Source organism: Lutra lutra, chromosome 17 (genome assembly GCF_902655055.1).
Source record: "Lutra lutra chromosome 17, mLutLut1.2, whole genome shotgun sequence".
Lineage (NCBI taxonomy): Eukaryota > Metazoa > Chordata > Mammalia > Carnivora > Mustelidae > Lutra > Lutra lutra.
In genome coordinates this window covers 1,066,407-1,090,405 of record NC_062294.1, presented here as the reverse complement: position 1 = coordinate 1,090,405, position 23,999 = coordinate 1,066,407, and the positions used below count along the sequence as shown (strand labels likewise).

Below are 23,999 nucleotides of genomic sequence, written 5' to 3'. Positions count from 1 at the left end.
GGGCCCTCACACGCAGGCTCTGCGCAAGCGCGGAGATCTGTCCAGGTATTTCCCCCCCGCCCCCCTCCACGCAGGCGCAGGGCTCTGCGTAGGAGCTGGGACCGCGCAGGCGCAGGGGTATGCGCAGGCGCGTGGCGTCGGACTTCCTCGGAGCGACTCTGGATTGCGGCTGAGGGGAAAGGTTCCCGCGGCCGGACGCGGTGGGGACCGCACGCCGAGGGCCTGTCCTGCCCGGCTGGGCTTAGGGGGACCAGGCGCCCAGACGCCCTCAGCAGCTCCGGACTTACAGACGGGGTGACCGCGCTGGGCGTCCCGGCGGAGCCAAAGGGCCAGCCCCGGAGTCTCGGGCGCCGCGGGGCGCACCCCCACGCCTGACCGTCGGGGTCCCCGTTCCCGCGGGGCGCACAGGTCTCCGCACTCCTGACCGTCGGGGTCCCCGTGCCCATAGTGCCCATAGGTCTTCCCCTCGTCTGAAGATCGTGGAGTCCCCTGCGCCCCAGCGGTGTGGGTCACTGTGGGGTCCGCATCCCTACCCCGAGCTGTGCTGGGTTGGGCGGGCACCAGGGACGTGGCTTCAGACAGTCTCTCTCAAACCTCAGGCCCCGCAGTTTCTAACAGACTTACTTAGACGGGGGAGGGGAGGAGGCAGACAATCTCCCGCGGGTCGGCTGAGTGTGGAGGCCGATGCGGGGGGCGGGGTGAGCCCACCTGAGGTCATGACCTGAACAGAAGCCCCGAGGTGCAGTTTAACCCCTCAGCCACCCAGGAGCCCCACTCACCCCCTCTTCTTAAAGCTCGGGTAAGCGGGGACCTTTTTCCCGCTGTTAAGAGGGGTCGGTACCCACGGGCGCTGAGTTACCGTGTAAAACCCGTTTCACTGTTCTCCAGTGTGTGGTTCTGTGGCCCGAGTCGGTTCCCCTTTGACAGCCACGACCGCCCTGAGGCCACGGACCTCTTCCTTGAAAACCGGAGCTCGCAGCCTTGCAGCATCAGCTCCCGATGTCCCCCGCCCTTTACCAGCAGCCACTGTTGCCCTTGCCGTGGCCGAGATGCCGGCCAGGTTGGGAGACGCGGAGCAAACCCGGCCGCCCCAGCCCTCCTCTCCCCAGAGGTGCCAGTGCTCGTGTTTTGTGTCCGGTTCCCTCAGCGTTCACGCGTGATACCCACGTGCCAACACCTTTTCCCACGTAGGTGCTTCTTGGGGTCACGCCCGCTCCGTGCAGGAGTGCGCCCCGTTCTGTTGTCTGGACGTGCCGCCTTCTTCCCAGCTCACCGCCTGCTGCTGGGCCGGTAGGCGTCACCGGTTCTTCTTAACAGTGTGAGCGGCTTCTCAGGTAGCACGTCCTGTGTCGGCGCTCGTGTCCCTTAGAAGGTTCCTCAGTGGGGATCACAGGCCACGCGGACTGTGTGGGGCAGTTCTGAGAGCTGTCGGCAGGTTCCCGGAAGGCAGCGGGATCGGTTGTGGGAACCCGGCCACCGCGGCGCGCGGCCCCCGTCTCCGTCTGATGTGAACATGGTGCTTGTTAGTTTAAGCTGCTCTTGACATCGTGTTCCTGCTTCATGCAAAGCCGCTACGGCCTGTTTTGAAAGGTTGATGATAGACCGTCTGGGCCCCCCTAGGGGGTGTTCTCTGTAGCCGGGTCACCTGTGAGCCTCAGGAATGTACGTTCTGCTGTAGTAGTGGTGGAAAGATCAGCACGGACCTGTATGAAGTTCTCCCAGCTCCTGTCATGAACCCCCAGTGTGACGGTGCCCGGCGGGGCCGGTGGGAGGCCGTGAGGTCAGCAGGCGGAGCCTCGTGATGGGGTTAGAGCCCTTGCAGCAGAGGCCCCGAGCCCGCGCTCTCCCCGCTTCTGCCCCGTGAGGACGCGGCCTCCTGAACCGGGACTGGGTCCTCCGCAGACGGGGCATCTGCCAGGACCTTGGTCTTGGACCGTGAGACACCAGTGGGGCTTGTAAGCCCCCCAGGCTGGGGTCCTTTGTTATAGCAGCCTGAACAGCTTAAGGTAATGTGGTACACGCGTGATTTTAAAACGTAGTTACTGGACCCGTGCCGGCATACTTACCACCTCCAGGTTTTGGCTTCCCAAAGGCAGCCACTCTTTCTTTATTTTTAGATTCATTTTAGTCGAGAGAGACAGGAGCGCTGCTGGAGCAGGGAGAGGGAGAGAGAATCTCAAGCAGCGTCCACACTGAGCACCAGGCCCAAAGTGGGGCTCGGTTCCCGGACTTTAGGTCATGACCTGAGCTGAGAGCAGGAGTCAGGTGCATAAGCAGCTGCGCTACCCAAGTACCCCGAAGGTGGCCACTGTTCAAATCTGTTGTTTTTCTCCATTTTTCTTTCTCTTTTTAAGATTTTATTTACTTGTAAGCACAACCAGGGGAAGCTGCAGGCAGAGGGAGAAGCAGGCTCCCCGCGGAGCAGGAGCCCGATGCGGGGCTCGATCCCACGACCCCAGGAGTATGACCCGAGCTGAAGGCAGACGCTTTCCGACGGAGCTGCTCAGGTGGCCCTTCCTCCGTATTTCTAAATAACCCGCTCGTATTCTTTCTAATTTCTCTGATCCCTTTTTTCAGTTTTGAATAGCATCTGTTGGTTACCACTGAGTAGGAAGAAGGGGTTCTGTTCTACCCCAACAATGTCCCTTCCTCCCCATCGTCCCCGTGTAGTGAAATGGGTATTCCTTTGTTTTTGTTATTATCATGATGTAGACCGTACTCTGTTCCGGCAAGTGGGCCTAAATGCCTGAGCACATGCTAGTGGGCCAAGCCTCCCTTATTGAACAGAGAACCTTGAACGGACAAGCCCTATAGAAGGGGCGGGGCCCAGTTCCCACACCGACACCCTCAGCCCAGCACCTACCCACATGTGTAAAGTCAACCCCTCATAGGGCCTCTTGGGTAAGTTATGTTTTTCCCACTCTCAGCTTTTGGTTATATGGGCTGTGGGGCTAATGCCTGTTAACCCCACAGAGGCCTCATTATTCTGATTTTTCTGTCTGTTCCCTTCATGTGTTTCAAAGGTATGTGGAAAACAGGGAGTAAAGCTTGACATTTCAAGGCCAAGTACCAAGAATGAAGAGCAGAGTGTACTTCGGTAAGCCTAAAGCATCTCCCACAGTCCCCCCCAGATTCTTTTATTTTAAAGCATTTTTTAAAAATTGCGCTGAAATATACATAGCCCAGGGGCACGTGGGTGGTGAGCGTGCGACTCCTGGTTTCAGCTCGGGTGGTGATCTGGGTCACGGGACTGAGCCCCGTGTGGGGCTCTGTGCTCCGCGCAGCCTGAGGTCCGCTCTCCCTGCCCCTCCCCTCCTGCTGTGCGCGCTCTCTCTCTCGCCCCCACTCTCTAAAGTAAACAAATAGATCTTAAAAATAAATATACATATAGCCTAAAATTTACCGTCTTAGCCGGTTTTGGATCAGCTCGGGGGTGTGCAGCGCACTCACCGTAACGCAGACGCCGCCACTCGTGCACAGAACGCGCCCGTCTTCTGCAGCTCGAGCTCGGTCCCCATTAAACCGACTCCCTGTCCTGTACCAAGCCCCTGGCACCCCCCTCTTCTGTACGGATCCGACTCTCCCAGGGACCGCCTGTGAGTGGGATGGTACAGTGTTTGTCCTGTGGTGTCTGGCTTTTCTCACTCAGTGTAATACCCCCCCCACCCCGGGCCCATCCATACGGTGTAGCAGGTGTCATGACCTTTCCTAAGGCCGAGTGCTACCGTCCCCTGCAGGGCCAGGCCACATCGTGCTTTTCCGGTCGTCCTCCGAGGGATGCTTTGCTTGCTTCCGCCTTCCGGCCGTTGTGAGCGACGCCGCTGTGAACACAGCTGTCCCGGTGTCCGTGCAGGTCCCTGCTCTTAGTGCTTTGGGGCAGATACTCAGAGATGGACTTGCTGGGTCTTACGGGAATTCTCTGTTTTTTGAGGAGCTGCTGTGGTGTTCTCCTGTGACAGCCGTGTCCTAGGTGTCCACCAGCGGTGCACAAAGAGCCCAGTTGCTCCACACCCCTTCTTTTCTTTCTTTTCTTTTTAAATATTTTTTATTTAGCGGGGAGAAGCAAACTCCCCACTGAGCCCAGAGTCCGACACAGGGCTCGGTCCCACGACCCAAGCTGAAACCAAGAGTTGACACTCAACCGACTACACCCCCCGGGCGCCCCAGTGCTTATTTTCTTTTTCGTCTTTGTTTTTAATAACCGCGGTCCTAATGGGTGTGAAGTTGCTTCTCGTCGTGGTTCCGGTCTGCATTCCGAGACGGCCCTTTATTCCAGGTCGTCTCCCAGTGTTGATGAGACGGAGTCTCGGCAGTGTTTCTCCAGTGTTAACGTGCACACGAGTCCTCTCGGGAGCTTGTGGAGATCCTGGTTCGGGAGGTCTGGAGTGCGGCCTCTGCATTTCTAGCAAGCACCAGGGGGTGCCAGTGACGAAAGCGGCTGGTCCGAAGGCCATGCCGTGAGTCGCAAAGACAGATGAGAAGAAGTGTGTTGGCTCCGGAGTCGGGCAGACCTGACTCGGGTACGTATGTAGGTTTCTTCGCTGCGGTGGCCCCAGTGTCTTCCTTTGTGGTCCAAGAGCATTGTCTCTACTGCCAACCGCCAAGTGCAGGGCTCGGACACAGGAGAAAGGACGACTGTCCTCACTGGCTGCTGCTCAGCCCGTCCCTGCTCCACGAGCCGCCTGAGGCAGAACTGAAGACATGGGGTCCTCGTGTGCTATCTGCGGGGACCATATGCACGGTGGGGCATTAGGGCCAAGGTCACCTCCTGGCCACAGGCTCCAGGGCCTGACCTTCCCTGAGCACTTGGCGTTTCAGGAAAGCACGAAGGGCCTCGTTGGTCATTCAGTCACCGTCCATCAGGGATCTGCCCTGCGTCACAGTGCTGTGCCAGGTGCTGGTGTGGGAGTGTGGTCAGCAGAAGCGGGTGATCACAGCCTGGCATGGGAATTGGGGCCTGGGCACTGTCGTCCTGTGGCCCTTCCCTCCTGCTTGGGGACCAGAGGGGGACCAGAGCTCAGCACTCCTGGGTCTCCTGCGTGACGATTCTCAGGGGTCTTCAGCTGCCTGGCCTGCCCATCTCCAGGCACTTTGCTCCTGCCTGCATACTGGGGACAGAGTCCTTACATGAATTGTTTCATTTATGCTCATGATAGACTTGTCTTGAACACCAGCTGCTAGGCAGCTCAGTGAGGCGTTCTCGTACCCTTTAATTACCCTGGGGACCTGCCACAGCTCACCAGCAGTCCCATCTAGAGAAATGGATGTGAGGCAGAGTGGCCGGAGCTGCGGGCTTGCTGGGACAGATCTGGCACACCCGTTCCTGGCATCCTGGAGACCTTCAGGAGCCCGTGTTCAGGGGAGAAGGGGTGGGACCTTGCCCCGTGATTGCTCCAGGAAGCACCGGCCCCCCTTCCTGACGTCTCTTTTTTCTCCCAGAGCCACTATTCCTTTGTAAAGTTTTCCTGTTTATTAAGGAGTATTTGATGCACAGAGCACAGGTCCTGTGGTCCCTTAAGGCATCAAAATATGACTCCCCAGCCTCTACCACTCATTCTGGGACCCTGGCCCGGGCTCTGAACTCCTTGGGGCTACCGTCCCTCTCGGGTCTGCGCGCCAGAATGCAGGCTGGTGGGTGGGCCCTGCTTCTCTTGCTGTCCTGTTGTGCGGGCACTGTGTGGCTTCTGAGCCTGCCTCTGCTCACACGGTTATGTCCTAAAGGTCCTGCTCTCTCCTTTACAGGGAGGATTCAGAGTCGTGGATCCAGGGCCTCCTTGGCTAGAGCCGAGCACTTTCAGATTCCTGGCACCTGCCGACATCGTGGGAAGGTGAGAGGTAGCAGGGCTCGGGGCAGAGATGGAACAAGAAGCATTTAAAGAGTGGGTGTGCCCTGGCCTGGCACGAGGTCACCCCCAGCCACCTTTTCCAGCTTCCCAAACTGTCCTTCATTCTGTCCCCGCAGGAAGCAGCTGGGTGACTTTCTCGTCGCCACAGAATGCAGGCTGTAAAGCCTGTGACTCTCTTCTAAGCTCTGCTGAAGTTCACACGTGTGCCTCTCTGTTCATCCGTGAAGCCTTTCTAGGGACCCTCCAGCAGCGCACGGTGCCAGGTGAGGCCGGGGGAGTCCTGTCCTCGGGAGGGTCACAGCCTCCCTGCAGAGGTGAGACAAGTGCTGGAGTGAGCAGGACACAGCAGAGACGGTGGCGTGCTGCCGGAGGTGCTGGGAATGCTCAGGCCCCACAGACCGCGAGAAAGGTCTGGCTTTCGGTCTGGGGAACGACACGATTGTAACTGTATCTCGAGCAAAGCTCGTTGGTCGCAGGGGTGAGCTGGAGCACGGAGACCCCTGCTCACCAGGGTCAGTGACCTCCACTGTGTGCTGCAGCCTAGACAGCAACATCTGTCATCTACAGCTGTGGTGGTCTGCGCCTGCTGTTTATAGACTCTGAGAGTCTGTCATCTGTCGACCATGACGGTCCATGTCGTCTGTCGTCTCTGGACCATGATGGTCTGTGTCGTCTGTCTTCTCTGGACCGTAGCAGTCTGCATCGTCTGTCATTTCTGTCCCATGATGGTCCATGTCGTCTGTCATCTGTAGACCGTGACAGGTCCATGTCGTCTGTCATCTCTAGACCGTGACGGTCAGTGTCATCTGTCTTCTCCAGACCGTGATGGTCCAGGTCATCTGTTGTCTGTAGACCAGGACAGCCTGTTTCTTCTGTCATCTCTAGTCTGTGACAGTTCGTGTCATCTGTAGTTCAGGACAGTCCCTGCCATTTGTCGTCTCTAGTCCTGATGGTCCATGTTGTCTGTAGACAGGATGGTCTGTGTTGTCTGTAGTCCGTGATGGCCTTTGTCATCTGTCATCTCTAGTCCGTGATGGTCCATGTCCTCTGTCATGTGTAGACCAGGACGGTCCTCGTCATCTGTCATCTCCAGTCTGTGAAGGTCCATGTCATCTGCAGACCAGGATGGTCTGTGTTGTCTGTCATCTGTAGACCAGGACAGTCCCTGTCGTCTGTTGTCGGCAGTCCGCAATGGCCTATGTCGTCTGTTGTCTCTAGTCTGTGATGGTCCATGTTCTCTGTTGTCTGTAGACCAGGACGGTCCATGTCATTTGTCATCTAGACTATGATAGTCTATATCCTCTGTCTGTAGACGTGGTCTGTGACATCTGTCGTCTCTTAAAATGCAGACCAAGGTGGTCTATAATGAAAGTTCTGGACCAGCATTGGAGGGTCAGCAAAGGGAATCTCAGGCCTTGAGAAGTCTGGGAAGAAAACGTGTCATGTGTTGAGGCCTTGGGGTTGGGACTGAGGTGTGCAAACAGTCATGGCAGGTCCCACTGTTAAGAATTCAAGAAAGTGCCAGCAGCCTTTGTGTGACAGAAGGCAGCTGCATGGTTGCCTGGAGAAGGGCTGAGGTAGGGGAGACAGACGAGGGCAGGAGGAGACTGGCTAGGTGTGTCTGTCCCATGGAGCAGACCGGGGCTTCACAGGTGTGCACAGGTGTCCTGACCCATCAGCCCCCACACCTCATGTCTGTGCATATGGCCATAGGCCAGTCACTGCTCTCTGTGGCTGCCTAGTGATGCCCCGATTTCGTGTGTGTGAGCTACCAGGTGGGTGGTTATGAACTGAGGGGTCTGGTGACTGGCTTAGACCGACGGAGCTCAGTGGGTTCTCAGAGCGTCAGAAGACAGCTACCGTGTCTGTCGTGTCAGGGTCACACTGTCTTTGCTGCCTGCGTCGGAAACATTTGCCCTTCGACTGCTGAACCCAGCTGAGCTCTTTGAACCAGACGTAAACCCAGAGTCCGATGCGGTGAAGGCAGCACGGTGTGCGGCTCCGCGGGCGACAGAGCCCCAGTGATAGTGGGGGGCGGGGGAGCATGTCAAGTAAAGGAAGCGGGAGCTCTGGGCGCCCTCCGTCTGGAGTCACCCAGTCATGCGTGCACTCTTCACCTGTCCTCAGTACAGGACCAGCCAATGTCACTGAGGGCTCTGTAAAGCCGAGAGTGTGGGTCCCCTGTCGAAAAGCGGAGAGTTTGAGATGAGCCCAGCAGAGCAGCCCGTGAGCACGGCGCCCCCCCATGCCGCACCCGCACCAGGGTCTGTCCCCCCGACAGGAAGGCTCGGGATGAATGGTGTCTGTGTGCGCCGTGGCCTGAGCTTCTTCCTGTCTGTCTGCACGGTCCTGGCTCAGCCCTTTTGAGACTGTTGGCATTTTTCTCAAAACTGGGGGACTCTGCTCACAGTGGCTCATGTCCACCAGACGCAGGCAGAGGCGTCTAGGTTTGCATCTCTGCTTTTCCTCTGGCCACTGGGGCTCCCGTTTCCTCCCGAGCCCTGTTCCTCGGGGCCGCTGAGGGGGCTGTGCCGGGCACGAAGCAGATGCTCCCTGCTCTTCTCCGTCAGCAGAGCACAAGACAGGACTTTGTGTACAGGTTTTTGAGATCTTATTTTAGAGAGAGAGAGATGGAGAGAATAAGTGGAAGGAGCGACAGGCAGAGGGAGAAGCAGGCTTCCCGCTGAGCAGGGAGCCTGACTCGGGGCTCGATCTCAGGACCTCGGGATAGGACCTGGGAGCCGAAGGCAGCTTCACCCACTGAGCCACCAGGTGCCCACGTGTACAGGTTTTAGTCCGTGTTTTATTTATGCTTTGGGCTTAGTCTGGGGGATGTGTGAGACGCATCATGAGGCACGTGTGCAGGGGCAACTGGGGAAGGTGGCAAGGACAAGGAGCGGGGACGCGTGGGTCCCTGAGCCAGTCCCAGGGAAGGCCAGCAGCTCCCGGTTCTCACGTGGGAGAGAGCAAGGCGCTTGCCTGACCTGAGGCCCTTGGGTCCCTGCAGGGCTACTTTCCAGCAGGGGCGGGGCCTGAGGATTCTGGGGTCCGGGGGAGGCTGCCTGGTTCCCATCCTGGTCCCATGTGTTGTGGCCGGGAGCCTCCGAGCAGTTCAGTCCACCTCTGTGCCACCCACCCTGAACGGGGGCGGGGACAGCACCCACCTCGGAGCCCCAGAGTCTGACTCCAGGGAGGGCTGCTCGTGGCGCACTGGTGCCGGGGCGGGGGCACGCTGGCGTTTCTCTGTTGATAGAAGATCCGTGGTTTCGGAAGGGAGCTCTCGGGCTGAGTTGCCCTCTGCAAGTGTATGTTGACATCTTGACGCCCAGGACCTCATGATGTGCCTGTGTTTGGAGAGAGCATCTTTAAAGAGCTGATCGAGTTACAGTGAGGTCAGTAGGGCAGACCCAGATCCCAGGGCTTGGGGGACACAAGGAAATCAGGCACAGGCAGGCGCCGAGGGAGGACCACACGAGGACGTAGGGAGAAGACACCAGTCTGCAGGCCACGCAGAGAGGGACCAGCCTGCCCACACCTTTGTCTGGAACCAGCAGCCCCAGGACAAGGAGAGAGAGTCTTGGAGCTCTCAGTCCCACCTGTGGAGTGTGTAAGGGCGGCCCCAGCGTCCTGGAGTTAGGATGCGTTGTCGTCCCCAGACACTGGGGAAGAGGGCGTTTTGCAGGCCAGTCTGTGTGTACTCCAGTAGACGGTGGCCGGGGCCTCCCACTGGCCCCACGCACACGTGCTCCTGCAAGTGTCTGGCTGGTCTTGGGAGGTGCCAGCCGGCCCTGCCTGCTCTGCCTCGCTGCTGGTCTTTTCCTGAAAGGTCTGTGTTGTGGCAGGGACAGTTTAAGGTGTCATTGTGAACCAGGACCTGAGCTGGGAGTCCCAGAGTGTGGAGGCCAGATATCAGGCACCTGCTGGGTGCCCGGTGCTGTGGTGGGCAGGTCACCTGCTACCTGTTTGGTCCCCAAGCCCAGCTGTGCGTGGCAGCGTCCCACCCGGCTCAGGGGAAATCCTTCCTGAATCTGCCTTCGGACTCCTGGAATCCTGGCCACTGTCCTTCGACCTCCACCCTCTTTGGTCTTCCTGGCCTTTCTGTCCTGTTTCTCTCTTTTTTTTTTTTTTTTTTTTTTTTTAAGATTTTTATTTATTTATTTGACAGACAGAGATCACAAGTAGGCAGAGAGGCAGGCAGAGAGAGAGGAAGGGAAGCAGGCTCCCCACTGAGCAGAGAGCCCGATGCGGGGCTCGATCCCAGGACCCTGGGATCATGACCTGAGCCGAAGGCAGCGGCTTAACCCACTGAGCCACCCAGGCGCCCCTGTCCTGTTTCTCAAAGCCTGGTCAGAGGTGCCTGGGGGGCTCAGTCATTAAGCGTCTGCCTTCGGCTCAGGTCATGGTCTCAGGGTCCCGGGATCGAGCCCTGCCCCGCGGAGCAGGGATCCTCTTTCCCCTCTCCCACTCCCCCTGCTTGTGTTCCCTCTCTCGCTGTGTCTCTGTCTGTCAAATAAATAAATAAAATCTTAAAAACAAAAAAAGAGGCCTGGTCAGCTCGGTGAAATTTTGAGCATCCCACTGTCCTTACGTGGTTTTCCGGTGCTGCCCCGCCCCTCCCCCACTGCTGCTTATGGCCCTTTGTTTTCCCCTGGGCAGGTGTTAAGAGAACCCCACTTTCCACGCTCGAGCCCCAGACCCGTCAGGGAGGTGTTTTCCTCCAGGCCCCAGGGCAGCTCCCCTCCTGCACGTGCCCAGCCACCCTCCAGCCATCTCTGCACACCCGGGCCTGCCCTTTCTAGAACTTCTGCCTCCTGATCTCCCCCGTTTCTGGGGTCTGATTTGCAAGGGAAGAGCTCAGAGTGTCTTGCTGAGCGGCAACATGGTTGAGTAGCTGAGATCACAGACTCTGAAGCCAGAGTGTGAAGGTGTCAATGGCAGCCGCCACCCAACACACCGCGTGACCTCTCTGGTGGAGAAGGGCCTGCCAGTGTCACGTCCACGGCGGTCCATGGTGAGTACTGGCTGTTATTGGCCCCAGAATCGCACAGGGCAGTGCTGCCTCCTTCCAGAAGAAACAGTGTCGGGCGTTTAAATCAGTGAGTGGCATGGCTGCTTCTGTGGCCTCTGCTCCGAAGTGAGCTCATGTGTGTCCTCGCTCCGTGCGCGCACCCGGCCAGAAGCCTTGTCAGCTGGAGCCGGCCGGCGGGCGTCCCCACACCGCATGCACCCTGGCGTCCCCTGTCCACGCCGCTGACAGTGGGGATGGTCTCCGCCGTCGCCTTCACCGCCCGCCCGCTTGCCGGCGCCCGCACGCCGTGTCTGCAGCCCGGCCGGCCCGCAGGAGCTCAGCAGGCTGCTCACCCGCCCCGGGGCCTGATGGTGCTCCTCGCACTTGTGCCGTGGCCAGCAGCTTCCTTTCTAAGGATGAGGAAAGGCCACGGCTGTGAGATTGGTCCCGCAAATGGACTGAAGAAAACAGAAATAAAGGCTGGTTTAGACGGAGCCTTGCCCTGTCCCCCGCCTGTTCCTTTATTCCCCCCCTTTTTTAAGATTTTATTTGAGAGAGAGCATGAATGGGGGGAGCGGCAGAGGCAGAAGCAGACTCCCCGCTGACCAGGGAGCCCGACGCGGGACTCCATCCGAGGACGCTTTGATCACGACCTGAGCCAGCCAGGTGCCCTTTCGTTCATTCCCTTGGGTTTGCCAAGCGCCTGTCCCGATCAGATACAGGCCCGGCACACGGAGGGTTTAGGGTGAAGGTGGCCTCCCACAGGACGCCACGGGTCGTGGTCTTGAATGTGAGGTTGCCAGGGCGCTGCGCTGGGCGTGGGGGAGGCAGGTGTGGAGGGAAGGTGGGAGCAGGGCCCAGGAGGAGCTCTCGCTGGTCGGGCTGGGAGCGCAGGGCTTGAGCTGAGGCGGTGGCGGCAGGACAGAGAAGATGAGCCTGGCGCCTGCGGGTGCGTGCACGGCCCGGGAAGCAGGAGGCCCCCGTGGAGCAGCGATGGGCGTCTCTCGCATCTCGCCGTGCCCGGTGCGAGCTTCTCTCCCAGCGCCCGGCTGGGCGGCATCCGTGCACCCCCACAAGCTCCTGCTCCCACCCTGGGCGCGCGGTTCTCCGGCTGGCTGTCCGAGTGTGCCCACGCCCCAGGCTCAGCACCGAGAGCTGTGCACACGGTGCCTGTACACTGCCCGGTGTTGGGAGTTCAGTTGATGTAACGATGCGCAAACCACGTTCATTCAGAATCATCGGTAAGAAACCCACCACGCGCTGACACATCTGTGTGAACGGGAACTGTTTCCCACAGCAGTTTTAGGACAGTGACATGGTTTGGCATTGTTGCGAATCTGGGTGTCTGGGGTCCTGGCTGGAGCGGCCAGACTGTCCCGTCTTCCCGACCCCACAGACGGGACAGAAACGCACTCCAGCTCCTCCAGATGCCTGCGGCTTGTCTGTGGTGACACCGCCTCCCAGCGAGCTGCGACCGGGAATCTGACCTCTTGGTGAACGCCTCCCGCACTCCGATCCACAGAAATCTGCCCCATCCTTGGGGTCTCCGGCCTGGGTGGGGTGTCGCAGTGTCCGCATCGGTCGTTGGGAAAACAATGGTTCATTCTTTTATCTGGAACGTCCATATATTGACGTTTCATTTCATAATTTAAAAAAATCATTTTCAGGGATGGGAGGTTGGGGGAGCCTGGATGTGGGTATTAGGGAGGGTACGCATTGCATGGAGCACTGGGTGTGGTGCATAAACAATGAATTCTGTTACACTGAAAAGAAATTAAATTTAAAAAAAAGAAAAAGAAATCATTTTCTCATCAGAAAAGTCTTTGAGCCTGAAAGCTGCCAAGAGATAGAAAGCTTCCGAAATGGTCATTTTCTCTTAAATGTGTAGGTGTTATGGGCGAGAAGTCCTGTTCATTCTCCTGGAAGAGACAGGCTCCCTTAGTTCTTTTCTGACAAGATGCCTGCAGGTGCACAGGCCTGCGTCTCCGTGGCACGTGCCCTCCTCGGAGACGACCCGCGCGCCCCGTGACGGGCTCCGCACACCTCCCATGCCTTCGCTCGGAACACGGCAGAGGCCGGCACCCAGGCTTGAGGTTGAGTACAACTCAGGACGTCCTTAGGCTGCATCTGATTTCCACGAGTGCGTGGTGGGGAGGTGCCAGGGCCCTGGGGCAGTGGGCTGGCGGGCCCGTGTGAAGACGCCGGCGCCGACCCCTGCAGCTCCTACGCACCGTCAGCTCGTGCCCTCATGGCAAGGGGCCTCCCTCGTAGCCGCCATCACGGGGGGGGTTCTGTGAGGGGGCAGACACAGCCGCCACCAAGGTCGCCAGAGCCACAGGGACAGCGGCTGCACCTCATCTCACACTCAGTGGAGGGGCTGGCGGCGGGATCAGGGCTCAGACTGTCCCTAACCCAGCCTCTTTTTGGCCGAGTCAGAACACTTGCAGGCTTCAGTCCCCTGTGGCTCCAGGATCCCTGTGGCTTCCTTACATACTCTCATTTCCGAGTCACTGTGTCACTCTGGAGCCTAGGCCTGCTCCCAGGGGAGGGAAGGGGACTGGTATCTTAAGCTAGATGGGCCGAGTGATTCCACGTCCTCCTGAAGGACCCGTGACTGGTGGATCTTCACAGGAAGACAGAAGAGGCCCCGAAGGACAGAGGTGTGGGGAGACTGTTGGCGGGGGGTGGAGGATGCCCTCAGGTCAGCCTGGGGGTTGGGGGCACAGCACAGGTGGACGATGGGGGACACAGCCCTGACCTTCTGCACGTACCAGAGATGTACGTGCCCAGCTGCTGAGACGGGCTCCGACCTCTGCCCCTCAGCAGCCCCCTTGGCCCCACTGTGACCTTGAGCCCCTGCCCCGTGTGTGCGGGGCCCCGAGGACGCTCCCAGCAGCTCAGTGAGCTGGGCAGGCAGCTGGGAGGGGAGAGCGGGAGCCAGAACTTGCTGGCCGGGAGGCGCATGCAGACTCTAAGAGGAGGGAAGGGTTTCTCTGAAGTTAGCTGTTTGGTTTTATTTGAGGAATCTTGAGTGTCTTTTTCCTTTCTTTCTTTCTTTCTTTCTTTCTTTTTTTTTTTTTTTTGCTATTACATGTATTTGGTCCTCCCCTGAATTCTGAAACTGAGTTTAGCATGGTTTCCTTTTTTTACAGAAGCGGAAGCCAAGGCCTTACAGTGGGACTGACTCAGCTAGGATCAGAACTCCTCCCTTGGGGACCGAGCCAGGACACCCTGATTGCCGGTGAGTCCCACAGACGCCCTCGCTCGGGGGCGCCCTTCTGTCCCGGCCTCCTTGGACCCCCTCTGAGTCTTGGCTGCATCCTCCCTGGAATGTCATGCTGTGCGCAAGTGACAGAGGTCTGGAAACTTTTGTTCCATTGAACCTTGCCAGCGAGCTATACTTAGCCCCCAAGTGGAGGCCGGGAGTGGGTTCTCTGAGTATAGATAGTAACAAGCAGGCTATTTTCAAACTTCTAGAGAACCCCCCGAATATTCCGGGCCAAAATGATATTTATGGAACCCTCTGGACTTTTGGAAGGGAAGGCATAACCCTAGTGTGTCTGTAGCTTCAGGAGAGTGGTTTCCTTGAATGGGGGATGGAGCAGGGGACCCGGCCACCGAGACACTGGGTGTCCCTCTTGCACCTGTTTCCAGGACCTGAGCCCGAGGAGGCCAGGAGCTGGCATCTGAGTCCAAGAACAGTGGTTTTCCTGGCTGGGTATCTGATGCTGACCCTGTCCGTCACCCTCACACCACCATCCAGGGACTCCTCTCTTGTTGAAAGATGGGGTCCCCGAGCTTGGAGGGCTTATTACATGGTTTTCCTCTTGTCCAGAATCCCCCCTGATCTCTTAGCCTTCTGCTTTCTGCTGGATGGAACTGGTGGAGCGTCTACCGGACGGGCTATGGCCACAGCACCGGCTCCCAGCTCCTCGGCCCTAGGGCCTCTGGCCCCCGCTCCACTTGCTCTTGCCTCGGAGGGAGGAGATCCAAAGGCCTTCTTCAGGGTGAAGAGGGGACATGTGTTCAGCAAAGTCTGGCAGGAAAAAGAAAGCCTTTGGGTGGAGGGACCCAAAGAGCAGCTCCCACAGAAAGCCCAGCCGTGCCCACGCCACTGGGACAGACGCGAACGAGGTCTCGCCCCCTTTCCTGGTTCCCACTCTGTAGGTGTCGGGATGGGGGCTCCAGAAAGCCAACTTTGTAATGGGTGTCCTAGGTGAATTCTGATAACCAAAGTGACAAGGAAAGGCAGGGGACACGGGGAGGGGGAGCTGCCAGCCGCTTGGGCCGGGCCGCGTGGCCTCCCCGTGATCTGACCCCAGTTGACGCTCTCCCGGTGGGCCTGTCTCCCCCATTCATCCTCCGCTGGCTTCCCAGCAGGCTCTCAGGCCTTTCCTCACCCCTTCTGCCAAGCCAGCCTCCACCGCCCTGCCCTCTGCCAGTCCAGATATAAATGTAGGAGCATTTTCCATGGGCCGGTACAGAAGGGCAAGCATTCGACTTTATTTTAGAGCCGCGAAATTCCCTCCCTTCATATCCAACAGGTGCATCGCCTCATTTAGACATCGGGACCCAGAAATAGAACACAATCTACAATATAGCTTCCTTCAGGCATCTGGATGCCATTTAAAAAGAAAAAAAAAAGAAAGGCCTTCTGTGAGATGGCGGGACACAGGCTGATCGCCGGCTTGACCCGCTCAGCAGAGGAGCCCAGCGCTCTGGGAGACTGCTGGGAGGGACGGCCGCCCTGTGAGCGCAGGGCCCCTGCTCAGGACGATGGACAGGCGTGGGAATGAGCACAGGAAGTGTTTCCAGTAAATCCATCAGTTAAATCGACTGCACCCACCCACCAAACTTTTGTGGACTAAGGACAGAGGAGTTGACCCCAGGTGTCTCTTGGCAAACTCTGCTCATGTCAGCTGTTGGGGGTGGATGGTGTTGAAATCCTGACCCACAGGACCTCAGAATGTCGCCCCATTTGGAACCAGGGTCTTTGGAGTTGATCCAGTTAAGATGATGTCATCAGGGGGGGTCCTAACCCAGTAGGCCGCGTGTCCTCAGGAAAAGGGGGATTTGCACACAGAGACAGACGCACAGGCAGGAAGACGCCACGTGGGATGGAGGCAGACATGGGTGACGGGTCTACCAGCCGAGGACGTGGAAGACGCCGGCAAGCCAGCAGGGGCTGAGAGAGGGGCCCCACGAGGAACCGGCCATGTTGGCACCTGGGTCTCAGACGTGCGGCCTCCAGACTGGGGGGGAGTGGACGTCTGTGGTTCAAGCCGGCCGGTGTGGGGAACTTGGTTACGCAGCCCCAGGACTCGGATATATTAGCTAAGCCTCCCGCTCACACTGTCTGTCCCTCAGGGCGCGGCTGATCCCTGCAGAGGGAAGGCAGCGGTGCAGCCCGGGAATGTGAGGAAGGCTTTCCCAGAGGGCGTCTTCCTTCCACCTGCTGATACAGTCTGGTACTTGCTGGAGCCGCGGGCTCCTGGGTGGCCAGTTTCGTCAAGGTCACCCTTGGTCCTGAGAAGCCCAAGATAACAGTCAAGTTTCCTCTGGGGTGTTCCCAAGGCTCCTCCAATGGCCGTCGTCCAAGCAGCCCCAGAGGAGCCTCCAGCGGAATCTGCAGGTGCCGTGTGGCCAGGGTGGGCCTGGTGGACGTTCCTCAGCAGGGCCACAGGGCTTGGGGCTGAGACGGGGACCTCTGCCACTTGCCCTACGGCCCCATTCTGGGCCAGGACCAAGGTGCCTGTCTTTGTCCCTCAGCCTGGGCCAGAAGCGGCGTTGCTGACAGCTGGCCAGCCCTCCTGCAGAGAGGAGCAGGTGTCCCCTCCGGGTGTCAAGAACTCAATCAGTCTCCGTGAGACGCAGGCCGCCCTCCTGGGGCCAGCCGGAGACCCCAAGATGTGCTGGCAGGAGGGAGGACCGGCCCAGCAGGTGACCGCCCGGTGGTTGGAGGTGGGAAGAGGCTGCCCCGTGGGGGCAGGAGGCTGGGGAGGGGTCTCTTGTTGGCATCTGAGTCTGTTTGAGAGGCCTGTCTTGGACAGGGTCAAGGTCTGCCCCTCTCTCAGCTGGTGGACACCTGCGACTTCAGGAAAGGGCAGACAGAGGGGAGGTGACGGTGCCACGGACACAGTCCCTGGGCGATGTGGTGGCCTCCGTAGAGACGTGTGCAGACCCAGACTAGATGGCCTTCTGAGCGCCCTGCCAGTGCGGGCACGCGCAGCCCACGGCTGCCTCTTCCCTGGGCCTTGATTTCCCAGCTCTGCTCACACCCTCTCCCCAGCACGTCCACACCCCGTGGCTGCTCTCCCTCCCGGTTTAATGCTGTTCCCATTTCTGGTCTCTTTCTTCCGAAGACGGTGCCTCCTGCTTGTACTGGCGTCACGGCCTCCCACCAGTCCTGCCCTTCATCCCTCCGTCCCACGGCTCCACGCCCTCGCCGTCCCTCCCCCACTCTGCGGCCAGAGGGCCACGTCACCCACCTGCAGCCCCTCGAGGACAGTTCCACGCTCAGCCTCCGCCGTTGACTCAGAGCCTCAGAGGACACGTGGTTGTCCTCTGCCCTGTGGTTGTAGGGGGGCCCTCGCTCTGTCCGGGGCTGCCTGGGGAGGAGGGCGGGGGCGGCGTGCGGCATCCCTGACGGGACGCAGCTGAGCCCGGAGTCCAGACCAGCGACAGGCGGAGGGGAGCCCTGAGGCAGCTCTCCCCACAAAGGCCAGCGGAATGGCAGGCACGGGCCACGCTGGCAGCTGTCCCCCACCGGCCTTTAACTCTGGGATAACAGAAGCAGAAACCAGAGCAAGTCAAACATAGGACAGTCCTTGGTCACTGTCTTCGCTCACTCACCCTAACAGCCCTCCAGGCTTCTCCCGTTCGGGATGGGGTTGGGCAGCGGCAGGCAGAGAGGAGAAACACCGAACAGGCGAGTGTGGGGCCGGGCAGCACGGCAGGCCAGCCGTCAGCTCCTGGGGTGACGTCCTGTCCCTCCTACCTGCACTGAGCCCACCCTCCTCAGGGGCCGGGGCAGCAGCTGGACTCCTGGTGACGCGCCAGGAGCGACGTGCGGGAGAAGGTCTTGGCACAGGTCTTGCACTGGTACTTCTTGGTGTCAGAGTGTGTCTGCAGGTGGGCCCGGAGATTGGAGCGGTCGGCGAAGGCCCTGCTACAGTGAGAACAGGTGTAGGGCTTCTCACCTGGGGGAGGAAGGGGAGCGTGGGTCAGGGTCCCTCTGCCTGGTCATGGGAGCTGGCCCCGGGTTCATGGGTCGTGTTTACAAACGAACAAGCTTCAGGGTGCCTGGGTGCTCCCCTGGTGAGCACCTGCCTCTGGATTTCAGCCCAGGTCATGGTCCCAGGGCTGTGGGGTGGGGCCCCGGCTCAGGCTTTGCTCAGCGGGGAGTCCCTCTCCCTCTGCTCCCCCCCAATAAATAAGTAAAATCTTTAAAATAAAAAAATAAATGAATAAGAATAACATTCTCCAAATGTTCGTGCCCGTTCTAATGCATTCTCTTCCTTCAGCGCCCTTCCCCAGCACTCATGGAGGGGGCCTCAGCCCGGCTCCAGGAGGAAACCCTAGGACCAACAGGCCCACATACACAGTCAAGGTCAGAGCCTCTTGGGAACAGGATGGACGGTCACATCCGGCCAGGACTACAGCATCTAAGACCCTAAGAGGAAAGGTCTAGCGTGGGTCTTTGCTGTAATCACCACAGTCACCAGATCCTTCTCTGTTTCTGCCAGAGCCCTCCGGGGGGCCTTCTGGCCACTGTTCCTGCCGTGGAAGGACAGAGTGGCAAGCGGTGCCACTCCCGGATCGGCCGTGAAGGCGGGCTGAGAGGACTGAGCCCCGGCCCCTGCAGTGGACGCAGGCATTTAGGAACGTCTTAGGAACCTTGTGTCCTCCAAAGCACCTCCAATCAGGGTGCTTGGGGATTTGCGCAAAGTCCTTCCGTTGGGAGCTGGGCCCCCTGGATAGCCCTAACAAGTGTAAGAGGACCACTGGGGCTCATCTGTCCTCTGCCCGTGTGGAGTGACTCCCAGCCCTCCGCCCTGCGGAGCCCCGAGAGGCACCAGACTGCAGTCCACACGGCCCCTGAGCATCTCTCCCTGCTGCTCAAAGCCCGGACACCCTCCAGCCCGGTCAGTCTCCTGTGGGGCCTCCCACCCTCTGGGCTCCCAGACCCAGAGCGCTGAGTGCCTGAGAGTGTGGGGTGGGGTACTCAGGGACATCTCTGCGGGGGGAGCTGAGGAAAACCAAATGGAATTTCAGCCCAGACAGTGGCTCCTGCAAGACTCTGCTTTCGAGCCTCTGCCCAGCTGGGACTCCAAGAGTCCTAGTTACAGAGACTCGGGCACGGAGGCTCCGGGGATGGGAGGCATGCGTGGCAGCTGGGGCCTTGGCCCGCAAGTCTCGTTCCTGGCCTTCTGTCTGTGCCTCCCTCTGCCTCTCCTGGTGGGCCTGGGGTGCGGTGTGGTCCTACCTCCTGCCCTCAGAGTTGAAGTGCTGAGGCCTCTGGGCCTCAGGTCTGGGCACATGCCCCTCTCTTTCGTCGGCTCGTCTGTCTCTGTCTGCCCGCAGCTGCCCTCCTCTCCCTTCCTGTGTTCGGGCCTCCTCTTCCCCAGGATGGGTTTGCTCCTGGGCCCTCATCAAGCCCCAGCTGTCGTCTGTGCCATTCAGGCAGTCTGTGTCCCCCATGCTTGCCACCCGTCTTTCTCCGTCCCCCACTCCTCCTGCTCCAGAGTTCCGGAAGGCCGCGGAAGGTGACAAGTCAGACCCACAGAAGCCGGGACATCCTGTGCTTTGCCAGGTGTTGTGGGGTGAATTGTGTGTCTCAAAACAGGTGTGTTTGTGTCATAACCTCCAGTGCCTGTGGACGTGACCTGACCTGGAACCCAGGGCCCCTGCAGATGGGACCAGATTAGGGTGGGGTCACCCTGGGTATGTGGACCCTGGCCCCCTATACTGGTGTCCTCACAACAGAGGCAATATGGACGCAAATATGCGTAGGGGAGAGGCCACATGAGGATGGGGGCAGGGGCGAGGGACATGGCCACCGTGGAGGGACACCCGGGCCTCCCTGGCGCTAGACGAGGCAGGAAGGACCCTCCCCGGAGCCTCTGGAGGGAGCCCGGCCATGTTGGCCACTTGTTTGCAAACTCTCCCCTCTGGTCCTGTCTGGGGCCAGGCCTGAACCCCGCCCCCCAGGGCCTCCCACCAACCCACCTGTGTGGGTGCGCATGTGGCCCTGGAGCAGCCAGGGCCGGGAGAAGGCCTTGCCGCAGACGGCGCAGGGGCAAGGCAGCGTGTGCGTGCGCAGGTGCATCTTGAGGGCGCCCAAGCTGCCGTACTCCTTGTCGCAGTGTTTGCAGGAAAAGCAGCGCCGTGCCCGCAGCTGGCAGTGCAGCTCCCGGTGCCTGGCCAGCCCGGCCGGCGTGTGGTAGGGCTTGCCGCAGTGCACGCACTGAAAGCCTCCGGGGGCCCATGCCGCACCCAGCCGGCCATCTGCGGCGGGGTCCCCAGCGGGGCCCGGGATCGGGGGCCACCGTGTGGGCAGCACCAGCAGCGGGGGCAGGTTAAGCTGGTTCAGGCTATCTTTGAGGGGTACGCTGGGGGCCTGACTGGCCCAAAGGTGCACCGGGCCAACTTGCAGGGGGTCTGGCCCGGGGGCCCCCTGCGCTTCCTCGTGGCGGGGAAGGGGCAGGGAGATGCGGGTGATGACAGAGGTGCGCTCCCAGGGCCGGGGAGGGTCAGCAGGTGTGGGAGAGGCCGACTTATCTGGGAGGAGGACGGGCACCACCAGGCCCCTGCAGGCAGAACGGGCACCATTGACTTCTGGAAGGGAGGACGGAGAGAGAAGGTACAGGTGAACATGAGCCCCCATACTCTGTCCTCAGACTTGCACTGCTTGGTCCGACCCCGGGCCTCCTCTAGGTCATCGCAGTTCATTTTGCAGGGGAAGGACTGACGAGGCGGGGTGTCAGCTCAGGACGTGACCACAGGGTCTACGGGAGAGATCTCAGTGCTCTAAAAACAAAGGAAGAGAAGTCCCCAACAGGCTCCCAGAAGAGCCCTCATGGGGCCGAGGGAGGTTCCCCCATGACCCAGGCCAGGCAGGCCTCCCTGACCCCCGTTCCACCTCAGGGCCAGCTCAGAGCCACGGCGCCAGGCTCCCACACAGCGCTGATTCAGAGCGAACACTTGGCAGTCAGCTACAATGTATAAGACAACTAATTAGCCTCCAGTCACCCCCGATCACCCCTCACCCATGGTGACGGAGGTGCGCACAGCCTCCCGCCAACGCTGCCAGGTTGACAGCTGTGCTCGGTGGTACCAACAGCCTCCTGGGGCAGCTGGTCCCCAGGCTGCCGCACCCGAACTTGGGGGCCGGCATGCCCACACTTGACCAGATGGGAGCAGCGGGAGCCCCCAGAGTCAACAGGTGAGTGGGTAGTTACATCCCTCATTTCCCCCAAACCCAAATCCCCGAACAACCCCTGTCCCACTTCGTGCTCCAGATGTGATGGAATAAATCTCTGGTCTCGTTTCTGCCTTCATGCAAGGCTTTGGGTCGAGAAAGACAACCCACAGCTGGGGAGAAAATATTTGCAAATCACATCCGGTAAGTCACTAGCATCCAGAATATACAAAGAACTCTTGCAATGCAGCAATGAGAGATAAATAATAGAATTTTAAAACGGGTAAAGGATCTGAATAAACGTTTCTCCAAACAAGATCTACAAATGGCAGGGTGCCTGGTGGGCTCAGTTTGTAGGTCATCTGACTCTTAACCTCAGGGTTGTGAGTTCAAGCCCCATACTGGGCGTGGAGCTTACTTTAAAAAAAAAAAAAAAAAAAAAAAAAAAAAAAAAAACGAGAGAGATACAAATGGCTCACAAGCCCAGGAAAAGGTGCTTGCCCTCATTGGCCATCAAGGAAATGCAAATTGAAGCCACAACCAGATAACATATGCCCACTAGGATGGCTAGAATTTAAAAACAGCCAATTGCGGGGCGCCTGGGTGGCTCAGTGGGTTAAGCCTCTGCATTTGGCTCAGGCCATGATCTTGGGGTCCTGGGATCGAGCCCTGCGTCGGGGAGCCTGCTTTCCCCTCTCTCTCTGCCTGCCTCTCTGCCTACTTGTGATTTCTCTCTCTGTCAAATAAATAAAATCTTAAAAAAAAAAAAAAAAAACAGTTGCAAGTGTCGGTGAGGTTGTAGAGAAATGAGGACCTTTAAGGAAGGTTCCCACCCTCCACTCTGCCCTGATTTCACCCCTAATCCTCCAATTATAAAATAGCACACCAAATTTCTGTCCTCCAGAGAGAGTAGCAACGGCAAGCTAAGAGACAAAGGCCAAGGAAGTTCTGGAAAGATAGCCCTGGGATGCCGGAGAGGCTAAAACGCCACAGAAGCGCCACGAGGGGCCTTTCTACTGGGGAAAAAGAGCACCCTTCCTGTCTCTGGGATGCAGCCACCACCCTGGCCCCAGGTATCTCAGAGCCAAACCCTGTTTGGGGGCCCCAGAGGGAGGGCAGGGGAGAGAGGCAGCCAAGCTAGTGGCACTGCCCCACACCTCTGCTGGTCCTTTAAATGCTTTCCATACTTCCTGGGGCTGCTGGATGTTTTTACTGGTCCTGGGACTCAAATTCCTGGGAGAAGAGACTTTTAAGTTCCTTCTGGTTTTAGACATTCCCTGGGGGAGGCCTGAAAAGGCACTTAGTTAAAATCAGAGAGTGAGGGGCCCCAGACAACACCCTAGCAGGAGGAGGCTCACAGTGGTCACCTAGCTCTCCTCAGGCAGGAGGGGTGACAGGAGGAGGAAGGAGGATGGGAGCTGGCTGAGTCTGACCCTTGTCACTGGCTGCCCTGGTCTGCACGTCTGCACAAAGGGTAAAGCCAGGTGCGTGCTAAGGCCGGGCTCTAGACAACAGGTTTGAAACACTACTATGGCCCGTGTCAGTTCCATTTCTCATCATAGACACACATATATCTGAAGCACAGGTTTCCTTCCCCTGAGCCCTGCACTCTGATGGTTTCTGTTCTGTTTCATTTTATGAAAACCACTGGTGGTGACTCATTAAACTGATTTCAAAATGCAGAGTTCAGGAGCCCAGTCCTAGGAGGCCCCCCTGGTGGCAGCGGGCCCCAGGATGGATCCATGCGGAGGCCTCCGCTCGCAGGCCTCCACAGTGTCCCTCCTCCCCTCTTTGTCTGAGTCACCAAGCAGTTTCCCCGGGGAGGGGTCTTCACCCCCCAAGAAGCAGCTGAGCTGTGGGGAACGGCTCTGATCACTCTGGGGAGACCTTTGTCCCGGAACCTTCTTGCAGGGAATGGGGTACATACAGTCCTGGGTCCTGGACGCGCCTCTCCCCGCTGAGCCACCCTTGGGGTTGGGAGACGCACTGCAGCCCCTAAGTGCCCCCCACAGCCTGCTCTGAGGAACTGTCACGGGGATGAAGGGAGGCCCGAGGGAAGGTGACCCCCATAAGAGGTTTGAGGAAGCCCAGGAGGGGCCGGGAGGGGCGCTGCAGGAGTTGGGCTTAGGCACACAGAGCCCATGGGTCACTCTTCTGGGCTCCTCTGGATGCTCTGGGGGAGCACTTGGACCGCATCCCCAAGTTCTCCCAGTCTCTCTCCCCACCAGTCCCCGGGACCCCATCACCCACGCACCCAAACCTCCTGCCCCAGGGAAGATGGCTCCGGGGCTCCCTTAGCTGCGATGGGTTCTCCAGGCCCCAGGCGGAGAGCCCCAAAGTGACTGGGGGCCTTGAAACCTCTCTCGGTGGGGAGGGAGTCCGCGCCTGTCCAGCCCGACGCGGGGCCGAGGCCCCCAGCAGCGGACGAGCGCCCGCAGGCCACCCACGCACCCGGGGTCTCGCTGCCCCTCTGCCGGCAAGATGCCCCCTTCCTCCCACCTGGGACGAAGTCCGAGGAGCCCGGCAGCCCCTACCTCTCTGCGGCTCCAGCTGCCTGTAGTTGGGAGCCCTGTGGCTGGAGTGCGCTCTCACCAGGAAGGAGCGTGGCATGGTCCCCCCCTGCGGACGCGGGTGCCCCGACGCGTCCACCCCGCGCCCGCGGGCAGCGCGGCAGGCAGGTGGCGGGAGGGCTGGTTCATTAGCATAGCGCGCCGCCTGGGCCAAC

The 23,999-nt window shown here is 59.3% G+C and overlaps 1 protein-coding gene and 1 long non-coding RNA gene across 3 annotated transcripts; one reads left to right on the top strand and one right to left on the bottom strand.

The window, feature by feature from the left end:
- The first annotated feature begins 101 nt into the window (after positions 1–101).
- LOC125088751 (uncharacterized) lies at positions 102–20,088 on the top strand. Its single transcript, XR_007123774.1, has 11 exons — positions 102–799; positions 1,192–1,334; positions 1,679–2,006; positions 4,277–4,520; positions 5,743–5,828; positions 5,963–9,238; positions 10,503–13,514; positions 14,007–14,095; positions 14,509–14,988; positions 15,399–18,463; positions 18,600–20,088. It is a non-coding gene; the product is annotated as an uncharacterized LOC125088751 (long non-coding RNA).
- SNAI3 (snail family transcriptional repressor 3) lies at positions 15,336–23,957 on the bottom strand. 2 transcript variants are annotated; one of them, XM_047710154.1, is made up of 4 exons: positions 23,809–23,957; positions 20,083–20,691; positions 17,852–18,053; positions 15,336–17,632 (listed from the first exon to the last, which is right to left on the bottom strand). In XM_047710154.1, exons 1-3 carry the CDS (start codon positions 23,882–23,884, stop codon positions 17,872–17,874), a joined length of 867 nt encoding a protein of 288 aa, XP_047566110.1. In that variant the 5' UTR covers positions 23,885–23,957; the 3' UTR covers positions 15,336–17,632; positions 17,852–17,871. The 2 variants fall into 2 exon arrangements, with proteins under 2 accessions (XP_047566110.1, XP_047566108.1); XM_047710152.1 differs by having other exon boundaries at positions 15,336–18,053.
- Between the last annotated feature and the right edge of the window lie 42 nt (positions 23,958–23,999).